The sequence below is a fragment of the Cladophialophora bantiana genome (assembly GCF_000835475.1).
Source record: "Cladophialophora bantiana CBS 173.52 unplaced genomic scaffold supercont1.7, whole genome shotgun sequence".
Taxonomy (NCBI): Eukaryota; Fungi; Ascomycota; class Eurotiomycetes; order Chaetothyriales; family Herpotrichiellaceae; genus Cladophialophora; species Cladophialophora bantiana.
In genome coordinates, this window is record NW_015971581.1 from 1,217,865 (window position 1) to 1,233,359 (window position 15,495).

At 51.0% G+C, this 15,495-nt stretch overlaps 7 protein-coding genes across 7 annotated transcripts; 5 read left to right on the forward strand and 2 right to left on the reverse strand.

Annotated features, from left to right (window-relative positions):
• Positions 1-761: 761 nt before the first annotated feature.
• Z519_05438 (uncharacterized protein) lies at positions 762-2,609 on the forward strand (the record flags this gene model as incomplete). The annotated part of the gene is made up of 1 exon (XM_016763178.1): positions 762-2,609. The coding sequence occupies one exon, from the start codon at positions 762-764 to the stop codon at positions 2,607-2,609; it is 1,848 nt and encodes a 615-aa protein (XP_016620791.1).
• A 158-nt stretch (positions 2,610-2,767) lies between these two features.
• On the reverse strand, positions 2,768-3,759 carry Z519_05439 (uncharacterized protein; the record flags this gene model as incomplete). The annotated part of the gene is made up of 2 exons (XM_016763179.1): positions 2,768-3,400; positions 3,466-3,759. 2 exons carry the CDS (start codon positions 3,757-3,759, stop codon positions 2,768-2,770), a joined length of 927 nt encoding a protein of 308 aa, XP_016620792.1.
• Positions 3,760-5,133: 1,374 nt separating this feature from the next.
• Positions 5,134-6,576, forward strand: Z519_05440 (uncharacterized protein; the record flags this gene model as incomplete). Its single annotated transcript, XM_016763180.1, has 1 exon — positions 5,134-6,576. One exon carries the CDS (start codon positions 5,134-5,136, stop codon positions 6,574-6,576), a length of 1,443 nt encoding a protein of 480 aa, XP_016620793.1.
• A 1,086-nt stretch (positions 6,577-7,662) lies between these two features.
• On the forward strand, positions 7,663-8,503 carry Z519_05441 (uncharacterized protein; the record flags this gene model as incomplete). Its single annotated transcript, XM_016763181.1, has 2 exons — positions 7,663-7,774; positions 7,857-8,503. The coding sequence occupies 2 exons, from the start codon at positions 7,663-7,665 to the stop codon at positions 8,501-8,503; spliced, it is 759 nt and encodes a 252-aa protein (XP_016620794.1).
• A 269-nt stretch (positions 8,504-8,772) lies between these two features.
• Positions 8,773-9,264, forward strand: Z519_05442 (uncharacterized protein; the record flags this gene model as incomplete). Its single annotated transcript, XM_016763182.1, has 1 exon — positions 8,773-9,264. The coding sequence occupies one exon, from the start codon at positions 8,773-8,775 to the stop codon at positions 9,262-9,264; it is 492 nt and encodes a 163-aa protein (XP_016620795.1).
• Positions 9,265-10,709: 1,445 nt separating this feature from the next.
• Z519_05443 (uncharacterized protein) lies at positions 10,710-13,103 on the forward strand (the record flags this gene model as incomplete). The annotated part of the gene is made up of 7 exons (XM_016763183.1): positions 10,710-10,846; positions 10,923-11,257; positions 11,310-11,635; positions 11,685-11,765; positions 11,815-12,422; positions 12,480-12,656; positions 12,719-13,103. The coding sequence occupies 7 exons, from the start codon at positions 10,710-10,712 to the stop codon at positions 13,101-13,103; spliced, it is 2,049 nt and encodes a 682-aa protein (XP_016620796.1).
• Positions 13,104-13,276: 173 nt separating this feature from the next.
• Z519_05444 (uncharacterized protein) lies at positions 13,277-15,449 on the reverse strand (the record flags this gene model as incomplete). Its single annotated transcript, XM_016763184.1, has 6 exons — positions 13,277-13,550; positions 13,603-13,795; positions 13,878-14,280; positions 14,351-14,514; positions 14,681-14,772; positions 14,947-15,449. 6 exons carry the CDS (start codon positions 15,447-15,449, stop codon positions 13,277-13,279), a joined length of 1,629 nt encoding a protein of 542 aa, XP_016620797.1.
• Between the last annotated feature and the right edge of the window lie 46 nt (positions 15,450-15,495).

Genomic DNA, 15,495 nt, shown 5'->3' on the forward strand with positions numbered 1-15,495 from the left:
AATGGCGGAAAATCAGTCGACATTGGCATGCTATTCATGCAGAAGGTCGAGTGCCCATTGATCCTGCATATCCGACAACGAATGCCATCCAGCTGGTTGATGCTAACATGAGGTAGACGTAAGGTCAAGTGGTCCGTCCTACCTGTACTCGTCGCCGTCCTTCTCCCGTCGACTTCTGTGGCGCAGCTTGCGTTTTAACATTGACGGCTCCGCATAGTGACAAAACTCTCCCTGCTTGTCGGGTCTGCACAAGGTATGCCATGCCGTGTTGCTACCCAGAGGTTCAACACAAGCCAGGCCCAAAACTAGGTAAGAATTTCCCACCCCGCCAGAACGCCGATATGACCCTGGCCTCACCTATTCTGCTTGTTGTTGGTAGGGTCGCACTCCTGTAAGCACCGGAAGCGCAAATGCTGGCGCCTCGTGGATCGTTCGCCCGATGGTCAAGAGGACATGGCAGAGGCAAACGATGGCGACAAAATTAGGAGACCCAAAGGGCAACACAAACCAAACTTAGCGTTGTGTCGAGATAGTAACAGTACGGCCTCTGATGCCTCCGGTCCCGAGTCGACAACGGCACATTCTTGGGTATTGCATCACTTCCACGAGGATCAATCATACAGCATTTCGCCTCTCACCGCATGTGGTAATGCCATACCGAGCGAGACTCTGACAACGTACGAGCTCCGTTCACAAGATAATACCAACTACATCTGCAGGACCCTCGGGATTTCCCGAGCAATGCTATTTACATTGTAAGAATGATCATGTTCAGACTGACGGGCAGCCTGACTAATGTCATCTGCAGAACAACGACTTACTTTGAAAAGGTGACCTTTTTATCTCTATTCCACAGACCAACGTTCGACATGATGGTCTGTAAGATCCAGCCGGGCCCGTCGTCGGCTCTCCTTGCTGCGGTATGTGCCATTGCTGCGCATTATACGGAAGATCACCCAGGACTACGTCTCTCACTTGACTCGCGATATCCTAACATCCGGCATGCTCCCGATCATTTCTACAGGCTGGCTCGCGCAATCACTCAGGAGCAGCTGGATCGATGTGGTGACGGCAAGCCTCCACTCACACTCCTTCAAGCACTCATTCTCATCACTTTCTACGAGATGATCATCAGTGCCAGAGGAAGGGCGTGGAGGTCTCTCGGTGCCTGCGTCCGCATCGCGCATGAGATAGAGCTCCATCTGACAGACTCATCAATGCAAGGAAAGTCACTACTGGAGCAAAAAGCTTTGGCGGAGTCTTGGTCTCGCAAAGAGGAACAACGAAGAGCTTGGTGGCTACTATGGGAGCTCGACGTCTTCGCCTCAACCGTCCGTAGACGCCCAGCGTCCATACACGATGGAGAACATGCTGTTCTCCTCCCGGTGAGCGAAAAATCCTGGTTTGAAGATCACTATCAAGCAAGCTGCTTCCTGGATCCGGATCCTCTTCATCGAACCCGAAAGCTTCTTGAATGCGGGAACTCCAATGGTAAGGCTTGGTATATTGTCATCAACTCACTGGTCCGCGATGCGCACACAACCGCTAATCCGACCTCCCATTGCGATCACACAATGCCGAGACCGGATGTTTCTCCATCAATGGACACGGGGTTTGGCAATCCCGTAGACGAGCGGAGACTCGCGGTCCTGGACGACTTCATCTTGTACTTCAAAACCATGCTGCCGAGGAATCTGGCATATCAAGGCGACTACTTATCCTTCTCCATCTCTGGCGATTCCTACAGCGGACCCACAGCAATTGAAGACTGTGACAAACAACTGATTCACGCTATGACTCATCTTGGGAAGCTGATGATCTTGCACCACTTCTGCTTCCGAAGCAGTGGTTCCTTTCTTCTAAAAGGCAAGAGGCTTATGGAGTATCTGTCACTCAGCGGGCCTTCGATAACCCAGAAACTTCGAGCGATCCTGGGCTTTGCAGATGACCAAGCTGCCTGGGAGAAATATCTGGAAGCGGCAGAGGAGATTATGCGCGTCATCCGTAATGCTTCCCCGAACCATATAAAATACGGCCATCCACTACTCGCGTGCACTTTTTGGATCGTTGCGGCTACTCAGTTGTTCAAAAAGGCGTTCGCCAAAGACGAGACCGAACGAGAGCTGGCTCAATCCAATTTCGACCTTCTAAGGCTAACTCTTGATTACAGCCACAAATTCTGGAAGACATCCGAGTTGATGATCAAAAACATAGACACACTGGCATTACGACTTACTGAGCTTAATGCGAGGTTGGCTGATTCACAAGCCGGTGGCCAAGATGCTCTTGAATGTCTCAGCGAGACTGATCTGTCTGTCTTCAACGCAAGTTCGTTCGATGATCAGAACGGTATTGTACAAGAGAGGTCTGAACAAAATAACAGCAACACTACCACGAACAAGAACAGTCTCGGGCAGATTTCTCTACCAACCGACGTTGACTACTCCCAAACATGCGCAAGTCAAATGCGGATGGACAACACCGTTTTGGCCGACAAACCAACTGAGAGTGAACTCCAAGCCTTTATGTACGATTTCTGCGGGGACAACTGGGACTTTTGGGGCCAAGATCTCGCCGACTTGTTTCCTTCCGATTGCCCTCGGACATAATAAGTTTTCTCAGTAACGAGAAAGGAGCCCTCCCAGAAAAGCTTGTTGTAGAGCCAATCAGATGTTGAGAAACTTTGCCTTTTGATCTTTGAGTTGGATGCTCCCATCTTTTTTGAATGGATAACCTACATTGATACAACACCATCCCATTGTTCAAGTTATATCTCTGGATGCTGTTTCAAAAAGTCCCCCAGTTCGGTTCGCCTGAGCTCTGAATACAGCTTGTCATCCAACATCTTCATCATGGTTTTGCCACCAAGTTGGTGTATCTGGTAAGTATATCCCATCCACTCCCAAAATCTCGATAAACCCAGCTCTTGCTGACTTTTGTCAGCAACCACTCTCAGATCTTCCAGTGATCCAAGGCGTTTCATTTCAACAGGAATGCCCTTCTCCTGTTCATAGATTGCTGCGATCTCCTTGATACTGTATTCCCAACTACAATATCTGTACACCCCATCTGTCCGTGATTGGTCACAGATCAACGCCGCAGTGAAGTCAGCGGTGTCTTGTTCAGTTGTGATCTGCCATTTTTCATCGCCTGTGCCCCAGAACTCTGCACGCGGACTCCCGGATGCTGAATCCCAAACTCCATGTGTGCTTGGGTTGAATACTCCATGGCCGGGCAAGGAGTAGAATGTCTCAGCGAAAAATCCGATGAATATATAGAATGGTTTAATTCGGGAAGACATGGCGAGCTGACGCTGGAACGCCAGGAAGAGGTCATAATACACAATATCACCGAATGAAAGGGCCGACCAGTCCAGGTTCCATGTGGACGGCACGAATCGCTGTCCACGAAGCATAGGGTTAGCTTATTATTTGGAGCCAAAACAACATGGGTGTTGGAGGTCACCGTTATGCCTTGCTCCTCCATCAACCTCACGAGCAGCAGCTGAGCATCCAACGCGAGCTCCGGCACTGGCCCATACGCGCAAATGACAGCATCAACGCCGTTCAGCGCCCTCTTGATGGCCGGCACGTCGTACCAAGCTTCCATTTCGTGGAAGCTTTCCAAAGCCTGCAACTTCTCTGGGGCGAGTTTGGATTTGTTCCTCGCCAGTCCACGCACTTGAGCTCCGTGCTCTTGGAGGGGGCTGATAAGCTTCGTTCCCACATTTCCAGTAATTCCAACAATGAGGACCAACATAGTGGGCAAAAGGGACTTCGATTAGGTGCTTATCTGACAGAATACGGCTGCATCAATGGAGTATTTATACTATTTAAGCTCGATGGCCTCTCCCCCATAATTCCGCAGTCGAAGCAGAAAGGAAGTAATGTCTGGCAGGCTGGACCAGCAAATGCTGACATCTCCACAGTGCAATGGAAGCTGGCATGAGAAGAATGCTCGGCCGAATTAATACTCGTCCCCCCTTGATTTGGCGCAGCCTCGGCGGATCCGAATTCGGACCGATTTTCTGACAACATTCCTCCAAATGCCGACATCCTCCTCCAACAGAGACCCCATGGGGTCACATCTATGACCAGATTGTATCAGCAGATACGCACAGTTTGAAGAATTCAGCATTCTTTGAGTCGTCGGAGCATTTCAGGTGACGTCCGCATCTGCAGATAATAGCACTGTCACCGCCGTCGAACCCTGTTCGTGCCGGTGGAAGGTTGCTATCGGCCGACGAGCTCGCTGTCATTTTCCAATCAAGTTGTCTCATTCATAGATTTTCTAGATTAGCTGTGGATGTAGGGTTGCTAAAGGAGGCGGAAATGACGCCGTCTGATTACAAATTTTCCCTTGCTGGTTCATGGGTGGATACGACACGCGGCGAGATCAGTCAAAAGCGGATTGCAACTACATCGCGCGTCAGCTCACAGTAGAGAGGTCCAACTTCTCAATATGTGATCCGCTTAGCATGGTCACTTGGAGTCATGGCCATGGTCACGATTGTCCTTCTGGCAAGGACCTATCCATTCGTCAAGGATAGGTCTGGCCCAGCGAGCAACGCCTGGTCCTTTCCTTGGCCCTGGATCATCTCAGAAGAGGATTCTAGCAACGCTCCAAGTCCCGCATCTCCCCATAGCATAACTCCCGACCAGTCAATGAAGTCTCGTCACGAGCAAGTATCATCGGACCTGTCCGAGAATCCGCAACAGGAAACATCACCTTCCCCACTAAGCGGAAACGAAGAGCGCGGGAAGTATATATCAAGGCTAGCTTCGCGGCCAAATGATACAACGAACGAGGTGCCCTTGTAATTCCTTGTATTTCTCTTTTGTTTGCTCGGTCCGTCGGTGCTATTCCCGGGCTAACTCTGGTCGGTGTTGGTCCGCGTGGGCTTCCCGGCACACCGAGTCATCGGCTTGAAATGACCGACCAGGCTTGGTAAGGGATCCTTCCTATGGATGTGGGGGCGCCTGTGTTCGAGGAGCATGCCTCAGGATCCATTTAAGAGATCAAGGCCACATACGAGCACGTACTGTTTTCTTGAAGAGGGGGTCTCTGTTCTGACCCATTTCTCCTTTCTACATCATCTGTTGACTTCCTATTTCGGCCTATCTGTAAAACAACATGCCCGGGTACCTGATCAAGAATGGGCGGGTCCTTAGGTGGGACCAGGAACGGAAGTCGTCGTTCCCCCAGATCGACATCCTCGTGGAAGGCCAGGTAATCTCTAAGATCGGTCCGAACATAGAGGTCAATGCCAATGATCCGTCCGTTCAAGTCATCGACGCAAGCGGGTGTATTGTGACTCCAGGCTTCATCGATGGCCATCGACATGTCTTTCAATCTCAGCTTCGCTCCACGGTCAGCAACCACACTCTTCTCGAATACTGCGCCCACCTTCTGCAAGGACGGATGACGTTCCTGGAGCCCGAGGACATGTACCTTTCCCAGCTCTCGGGCACAAGCGAGGCGATTTCATGCGGTGTGACCACCGTCATGGACCACTCGCATGTGGTGACGACGCCGGACCACGCGAAGCGCTGCATCGAAGCGACCATAGAGTCAGGTATCCGGAGCGTGTACTGCGCCTCACCGTTCGCGATCCCGACGTCGCTCAACCCCATGACGCTGCCGGACATGACGGTGCACCACACAAAGCAAATCGAGCTCTTCAAGTCTCTCTGGAGTCAGCACCCTCTGGGCGGACCGGGCAATGACGGGCGTGTCACACTCGGTCTGGGCTTCGACACGATGCACTGGATCCCCGAGGCGGAGGCCAGGGAGATCCTGACCTTCGTCAAGGACAACAACATCCCCCTGACGTGCCACGACGTGCCACGCCACAACCTCCCAGCGCTCGCATTCCTGCGCGACAAATCCATGCCGCTGCCGGCACAGATCACGCTCTCGCACACCTGCGAGCCGTCGGCCGGGGAGGTCGAGTTCGTGAAGGCACAACAAATTGGCATCGTCTGCACGCCCGAGTCCGAGATGGCCATGTCCCACGGCATGCCCTCGGCGTTCGACTTCTACCGCTCCCCCAAATGCCGCGTGGGCCTGGGCGTAGACTCTCCGGCCATCTGTTCGGGCGACCTGTTCTTTCCCATGCGCTTGGCTCTCCAGCAGCAGCGCATGCGCGAGAATAGCGCCTTCCACGCGCGCGGCAAGCTTCCCGACCTGGTGCCCGCGCATACCGACGACGTGCTGTACATGGCGACGCTGGGCGGCGCGGCGGCGATCCACATGGAGTCTAAAATCGGGAGCCTGGACGTCGGCAAGTGCGCGGACGTTGTCCTCGTGCGTACCGACTCGCCCTCTATGATCGGTAGCGTCGATTTCTCGGCCGCGCTGGTTACGCACGCGTCCTCTGCCGACGTCGACACCGTCATGGTCAACGGCGAACTCGTCAAGCAGAGCGGAAAACTGCTCAAGGTCGACTGGGACGAGCTCAAGGTCAAGCTTGCGCGGAATCGCGAAGCGCTCGAGCAAAAGTTCCAAAAGGTCGATTGGGAGCGGAACAAGAATGACCTCAAGGACCTGTGGGGCGTGCGCGATGTCCTGGAGTGATTTAGCATATATAATACGGAAATGGTACATTCATGTTTTATCAATCCATCACGCTCGTCCTCTTGGGGAGGAAGATAGAAAGGGATAAAAGACATCAAGACTCTAAAGAAGAAGGAAATTAACTTTTTCTATCCACGGAATTTCTAGCATGTATACTGAATCTTGTATCCTGTTGTGCGATTCCTCGAACCTAAAGAGTTCTTGGAATCAAATTGGCAAGTTCGCACCCCAACTAGCCTTGTCATAAGAGCAAAGAAGGGAGAAACAGGCATAAGGGAGAAGATAAGAACATCGAGTATAGGGATTAACTGATTCATCATGTTTCGATTTCGTGTCGGGTCCTGCCGCGCCGAGTTGTGTGCGAAAGGGCATGCATCTCCGCTACCTAAAGGAAAAAGGGAGGCCGGAAACTGTGTTTTCATCTCATATATGCCTGCATGTATCTGAGACGTACCTGGGTAGCTCAGTCTTCATGTTTTGACATGTTGTTTCGTCCAACAAATACCTCAGGACCCAGCCTCGCCAGGTATTCATTGGCGAATCTTAATTAACCTCTCCAAAGTCCATTTCCGTTTCCAGGCCGGCGGCCCGCCTCCCCGCGATTCGACCTGAACCATGACTAAGCCACTTTGAGCTCTGGCTGTGCAATCCTGACCACGCCTTTACAGCACTATGGTAATGCTAGTGAGGCGTCGCTCCCATAGCGCCAAGCAATTAAAGCGACAGAGATCAAGCGACGGGCAAACTGGATTAGGGCTATATATCTCGTACTTAGTACATATGGAACTGGCTCGTCATCTGCAACAGCAGGGCGCAGGCTCACAAGCCGTCAGTGACGCTCAATAACTCATCGCGGCCGAATTCCATAGCCTCCTTCTCCCTCTCCTGCAAGGCTTGGGTTTCCTGTTTCGTCGCGCAATGTTTGAGCTCTTCACATCCCCGCAAAAAAACCCCACAGATCTAGCCTTCGGGATGATAGCACCTTTCGGTTTCGGCGCTGGAAAGCCATGCCGCTTGCTGCTCGCTTTCACGTGTCGCGACTAATGGGTCTTTGTGTACCTAGGTGACTTCGTGGTTATTTCGAGGATGATATACAAGATTATCGTCGAGCTGAAGGAGAATTCAGACTCTGTGGGCGACTACCAACTCATGTTGATTGAACTCGAAGCCCTTGACCGAACGCTGAAATCTGTCGAGCGTATTGAGCTTGTGCAACATGAGCTGAGAAGGCTAGACGGAATTCGGATTCTAGCGTCCACATGCCCTGCTACAGTTTCAAGAGTTCCTCGACAAGACAGGGAAGTTCGAAGACTCGTTGGGACCGTCGAATACGAAGAATCGTTCCTTCTCGTCAATAACCCAGCGATTGCGTTGGTCGACCAAGTATAAAGATGAAACTAGGGCTTTGAGGGCAAGGCTTACGCCCAATCTTGCCACCATCACAGTCCTTCTCATGACTCAGACCGTTGATACTCTGTCGAATGCGGAGTCGGATCGCTTCAAATTGGCACAAGAGCTCAAAGATAAATTTTCTTCACAGTCTTGCATCCTGACCGCACTGAGGGATTCAACGTGCCGCATCGCGAGCGGACAGGATAATCTTGCAACCCAGCAGTCGCATGTCACCACTATGGCCACAACCCAGGGCCAAGTCCTGCTGTCTCTAGAGTCAAAAGTTTCCGAACTTTTGAAAAGCAATGCTGCATACGACTTGCATTTGAGTAGCGAAACGGCAATCCTGAAAGACGTCCAGGAGAGCTGTGCACCCAAAAACACTCGGACCCAGGAAGGCATGGCAATCGCCACTCCACCCTTCAAGATACGACTGAAATCAAGTCGACAATCCCATCTCTTCTCGGACGAGTTCTGGATGTCCTCGACGATGTACTGGCGGGTGTTTCGAAGATGCAAGATATCACGACATTAATGCGTCGCTTGTTCACCCTGACGACGCGATTCACTGTCGAAATGGCAGAGACCATGGCAAAAATACTCCATGCCTTCTCAGTGATTCAAAGGCAGCTCGCCCGGTTGGAGGGCTTTTTACACCGACGAATATGCTTACCCACGGTGGTATTCCGTGACGCTTTTAATGTGATGAGATCGTTCCCTTACGATTTGTCTCGAGAATGGCGGATATTTCAAGGCTTAGTAGTCGTCGCTTTCATCGGCCGACAAGGGCTGCATCGCGTCAACATGGGTCAATATTTTGTCACCAACGTCCACACGTGCCGGCGGCTACATCCTACATTCTGGAGTCACGCAATCGAGCCAGGTGATGAATTGACAATGACAATGATCCTCGATGATGTCGAAGCAGAAAAAGGCTACTGTCCATATAAGTCATGTGGCGAGTTGACCACAGGGATTCCCTTGAGCGGGCGCGGAAGGATCTGCCCGAACTGCTTTCGCTTTGCAGTGATTTCGCGGAAGAAGATGACTTATCCTAAGAGTTGTGGTCAGCATGATGCACCCAATTCCAGTCATGACCCTCTTGTCCCGGGGCCGGATTCTGAGCTGACTCCGGGAGAGACTGCCACCTTTGAGGAAGTCAAAGAAGCAGGCCTGCCGCCTCCACTTCTTCCTCAGGCAAATATTTATGAAGAGGAAGATATCGAGCTATACCATTCTATCCAAGTCGCGCAAACTCTGTTGATCGATGAATACGAGACAAGCTTAAAATGTTGATCGAAACCAGTCCCGACCTTGACGAGTGAAGTGCAGTCTACTGAACCTAACGCCTCCACATCTGGCATGCAGATCTACGTGAGAGGGCTCGGCGGCGAAATCTTGACGCTTTTGGTCGATCCCTTGGACCGGGTTGACACAGTCAAAAAAAACAACAAAAACAAAAAAAAACAAAGGGGTGGGCATTGCTCAGCATTGCCTCGGTTTGACTTTTGCTGGTAAGCTGCGAAGAGACGGACTGATATTCGCAGACCATAATATTCAGAAACACAGCACAGTTCACTGGATCTTGAGGGAGGGGGCCAGACCTTTATTTTCCTCTCGCGGGTATGTCGAGAGCTCGGGTATGCTGATTGGAGATTGCATGACCATTTTCGTGAATGACTATCGTTCTGGGAAGATCTTGAGATTGAAAGTCAAAAATAATGACACGGTCAGGCAAGTCAAGCAACAAATCTATGATCAGGGATCTATAACTGTGGCTCAACAGCGTCTAGTATTTGCAGGGGTGCCCTTAAAAGACGACTTGAAGATCTATGAATACGGTGTATGGGAAGGAATGATCGTTTGCATGGTATTGAGGTTAAGTAGGAATTATTTCACCTGGACTTGCGTAAGACCCCCTCTCTCTGGTGCCAGCATATCTAGGAGCTAATCCTTCAAGTCTCAATACGGCAAACATCCACTCGAGATCACAATCCCAGCGTGGCCCAATTGTACGCATGATCGGTGTCAGCATTGCCATGTTGCACGTGCGAGACCTCGGGAAAGGCCAGCGTCCGGAAGGAGTTGAGTCTACATATAAGGTCTAAAATTGATTGTCCGCGCGCAGTTGGCGTGCCCCGAGCTCAGGTTGAACCGGTCTTTTGAGACTCCTAAGCGAACCGCGCGTACCACGGTGCAATGCGCCAGTGCTTGACGCGAATTCCACAGTCAACTATGCTCAGGGCGTCCTTCTCTTCTATCCGATAGCGATGGCTGAAAACATATTCCTTAGAGTCGACGCCATCCAAAGCTTGTTACGGTGCTGATCCGAAAGGTTGGCGATTCCTAGTCACGTGGCTATCTCATACCATGGATACCTACAGTGGAAATGACTCGACAGTACAGTCAGACAGGTCTTCTGGTTCTGCTGCAATATCTATCATATCCTCCATTGAGTCACAGGGTGCGGCCTCAGCGGTTGGCAGCTCTTATTGGTCATTTTCCAGCGCCAAAGCACGAAACCAATTGAACAAAATCAATGTGCAAAATAGTGGGCCGACGGGCTTGTCTCACTTCAGCAATTGAGCCGAAGGGTTCTGATCAAGCTTGTGAGAAGAACACGCCTCCTCTAGGCTCTGTCGATATCACCTGTGTGAGAGGCATCGTTCATCAGCCTCGCTAGTGAGGCTCAATCGGATTGATGGGAAGTTCTGGCAGAATTGCCTTTGTGCAGACACACAATGCCCGCAGATCTGCTGTGGCGTGCCAGCGGTGTAAAGGGAGAAAGGTTCGGTGCAACGTTACTCGAACTGGCCGGCCTTGCACAAATTGCCTTGATCATAAGACAGAATGCGAAGTCGTCCCTCGGAAGAAACATGTGTGAGTTTCACTCGGCGGTATCCGACCCCGATTCCGTGACCGTACAGCCCAGCTAAGCAACTGACCCCTTTTAGGCCTCGAGTAAGGAAAGAACCTCCATCACCCGTAGCAGAATGCCCAGCAGTACAGTCCCAAAATTACTCTCCTACTGGGGTTTCAATGCTCCGGACGCCAGATATTGCTATGCCACTGGACCTGACGCTTGATGACGACCTATTGCAACCAGATTTCAGGCAGGGCAATCAGCAACTTTTCGCCGACCGTGGGGATCGTCAGAGCGCTCTGTGTGAAGCGGTCTCACTGCCTCCAAATGGGGGAAATCCGGAAGACGAAGGAGAAAACAATGCGACTTTCGCCGAGGCACTCAATGCCAAAAGCCCGTTCAATAACGAACGGTCCTTCCATGTTGGTAAGACTCTGAGCACCTCCCGCTTAGGGACTATAATTTTTGACCTTCCAAGGCGACCCTCAAGGACTGGTTCATGCCGTGATGGAGATCTGTACGGACCAACCTCCGACACCAGGAACCATGGGAACGACCCAAAAAGTCATGCCTCAACCGAAGAAGACTTGGCAAACCAACGACTTAGTTTATTTACAGAGCAAAGGAGTCTTCTCCTTACCAACTGCGGACGTTTGCAATTCACTTGTTCGGGATTACTTCGAGCATGTCCATCCTCTGGTTCCCATAATTGATGCAGGGCTTTTCCTGTCTCAATATGCCCATAACGGGGCTTCGAGCATGAATTTACTTTTGCTATGGAGTGTGTTTCTTGCCGCCGCCAATGTATAACTCTGAAGCTGTTGCATTTAGTCAGGATGCTAAGGTTCTCTAGTTTGCTTCTCCAGAAGTGCTGCAATCTGCGGGTTATCCCTCGCGGAAAGCACTAAAACGAGCGATGTACACAAGAGCTAAGGTTGAGCGCTACCTCCCTGACCCAAGTATATAGCTAACAGCTTCTACAGGCGCTGTATGATAGTGACTACGAAGACGACAAGGTGTGCGTGGTTCAGTCTGTCACACTTATGGGGTTTTGGTATTCGGACGTTGAAGACAGAAGCGGCCCCTGGCATTGGATGGGAATTGCCATCGGATTGTGTCAGATCATGGGTCTTCATCGAACACCACCATTGGCACCGGCTGCTTCGACTATGAGGCTGAGGCAACGCCTGCTTCGCAGAATCTGGTGGTGTTGTTTCATGAGAGACCGTTGGCTGTCTCTGGGACTGGGACGACCGACGCGAATAGACCTCGAGGACTGTGATGTCCCCATGCCCGAAGCAGAAGATATAACGAAAGAACTCGAACAACTCCCTGCCGAAATTGCCAACAAGTATATGCCTGTCGCCATACAGGAGGATGCAGTTATTTGGGTGCATCTAATCAAACTCTCCATATCTCTGGGCAAAATCCTCCGGAAGCTTTATGGGAAGTCCGCGCCCAACTCTGAAAGTGACGACTTCCAAGCTTGTGAAACCGAGCTTGAGGGATGTCGGCTAGCCAAAGAACTGGAACCAGAAAATAACTATCAGTCTGAACTACTGAGAAAGGTGCAGTTTGAAATGCTCTTCGAGTTCGTCAGCACAAACATACTCTAGACGTTTGTGTAGGATTCTCACTTCGATTCTAGGGCTACTGTCATTGTACTACATCGATCGAGGATCGACTTCCGAAGTCTGCCTGACGATCCTCAGAATCCAGAACGAGCAGATTCTTTGGGCAAAGCACGGGCGGCTGCTGTCAGGACCAACAGACTCATTGAGAAGTTGATCGAAATGGACATGGTACAATATTTGCGACCGATGAAGTAAGTGAAATGCGCTGAAAGTCTTTGCATACTCTGTGTGGGGGACACTGACAGTAAACTAGTCTGACTGCCACCATCCCAGCTATGCAGATACACCTGTTTGACTGCAAATCTCGCCGCAAGCTTGCACGGAAGCTCGCCTGGTCTAAGCTCGGAACATGTATGATGGTCGTATCAGAGCTGCGCGACACTTACTGGGGTGCAAACTTCACCTTGAAACTCTTCGAAACTGCCCAAACTATGCTGAAGCGTTCAGAGATTCAACCTGTTACCGGAGGATCTTTTGATGGAGAGCATCATCCACCTGCTAGTGCCAACGCCTCAAACACAGACACTCCTTTCGAAGTTCCAGAAGTTTCAGTGAATGATCATCATCTATCGACCACTTCTTGGCCAATGGACAGTTCTATGTTCTATCTCAACGAGCCTTTCACGAATTCGCTGTGAGTATATAAGCAACCCAGAGCCGCCATTTAGAGGGTTGACATCATGACCAGGTACAATCAAATACCAGATCCTTTCACGTCTGATCCATGGAGCCTCAACGGTTTCAGAACGTTCTTGACTCTTCATTCGCGCTCGATACCTAGCAATCATTTGTCGATTGCGTCTCCGGAGCCTCAAAACTCAACCGGCTCAAAAGCCTTAGTCTTCAGCTCGAGCTCCTTCTCCAATACGTCGAAATACCACATAGCATTACTATTCTCATCAAGTTCTGCTTCGGTGTATCCGTTGCCCAGATGCGCAAATCTATTGCCATTTCCCAGGTACAGGATGTCAAAGTCTTCATATCGAAGCTCACTCAGCATCTCAAAATAGTGCAGTCGGCTCCCCGGCCAGATGGCCGTCACTGGGCCATGGAGCTTGCCATTCTTAAACCAGGATCGGCATGCCCTGCTCACAGTCAGCGTGAAACGAGACAAAGGCCTGCCAGCAATGAACTTACGATGACCAAGCCGTTCGCTTAAGAGGCTCATGTGTGTGAACATAAAGCTCTTTTACAGCTGCCGAGGAGGGTCCAAGAGACTTGATGGATGTCCGCTGCGTGTGCGAGATAACTTTGAACATATACCGCGTATGCCACTCGAGGATCGGAAGGATAGACCTGTGGGATGCGGGACCGTTAGGTCCAATGAAGTCTGTCAGCACCGGCAATCAGTAAAAGAGTCGCCCCCTTGCCGCAAACAAAACATTGCGTCGAGAAACTTGAGGGATACGAACGGAACATGTTAGGAAACCCTTCGGCTATGATGCTCAGATAACCTTTCGGGAAGCTGCCCCATTTCTGACGCAGATTACGACTGTTCTCCCCGAGGACGGTGTAAGGAAGGCTGAAGCTGGTGTCTAAACCAGTTGCAAAGATTACGATGTCCACCTCCATGTGCTTGCCAGAGGAGTCAAGCATACCATTCCCTGTCACTTCAATGGCCGAGTCTGTTACCACATCCACATTGGGCTTTGAGAGTGACTGCGGGTAGTCTGTCCCAGGTGTCATGCGGCGACATCCCAGCGCATATTTAGGTATCAAATGACAAGACTGGCGCGGATCGCCTCCAAGCTTTTGCAACATGGTTTTGGCGGCGAATTCCCTGGACGTGGTCTGGTCAATGCTATCGAGGTGCATCTACACGATAGTATCAACGTTAGAGGAAGCCAGTTAGATGAGACCGGGCTTGGAAATTCTGACAACCTACCAAGGTGAAGCCCTTATTCAGCTCTCCTTCAACGTCGCGACAATACTTATCCAAGGCCTTTTCGTCGGATGCGAAGGCGGCCTTTTGTTCTTCGGAATCCGCGCGGAATAGATGAAGGTCAGCCATAGCCTTGATGCGAGAAAGGGAAGGAGTGTTATTCAGAACTGACAATCAAAATTGACACCATCAGGCGCGGCGTGTTTGGCGCCAAATCCTGCGGTAATCCACACTGGAGTCCTCAAAAGGCATAAAACTTTCCCGCGTGTGACTGAATTGATGGTATGATTTGGACGGCGGATGATCCCCCTCCTACAACAGCAATTCTTTTACCCTCCAACTCCACACCATCGTCCCAAGCTGCACTGTGCATAACCTTACCCGGGAATAGCTCAACGCCGGGGATATCTCGACATTTCCAGGAACTAGGATGGTCCAAGTCAGCACATCTGGGAGTCTGGAGTACCCTAGAGCCGCATAGGGGGTCACACTTCAAAACTCCATGGCACGAGGCTAGGATTTCGCCCTGGTCAAAAAACTCGGACCCATCCGCTAGTGCTCTTGTCTTCAATTGCCACACACCCTCGTCCTGCAGTCACCGAGCCTCCTCGACTCGATGTCCGAAATTCACATGTCTTTCCAGATCATTCTCCAAGGCAAAGCTCCTCAAATACTGCCTGATCTCGTCGGCGCCGGCGTAGTGGCTTTTCCAATCGGGTTTCCGCCAGAAGCTGAATTGGTACGAGTGGCTGGGGATGTCGCACGTACATCCAGGATATCTGTTCTCCAACCAAGTGCCACCAACATCTGCGTTCTTCTCATAAATGGTGAAAGTCACGTTGGAGAGCTGTTTCAAGGCTTTGTACGCGATCTGGAGACCGGCTGCTCGGGCTCGGACAATCAGCACACGCATCGGCCATTGTGTGTGCAGCGGCTGTTCCTGAATAGCGTACCCGTTCGAGGAGAAATGGGATCGGTACCACTCGTTCTCGTGCTGAGTGGCATTTTTGACTTTGGCTCGATCATGATCTAGCGATTGAGGCTTCAGTGAAAGTGAGGGTGGTGCCTCGACGAGGATTGGGCCTTCCTGAGATGGAGACATACCTGCAATGGCTCGCTAGGAGGTTTGATTTTTCAGTTGCGCGGAA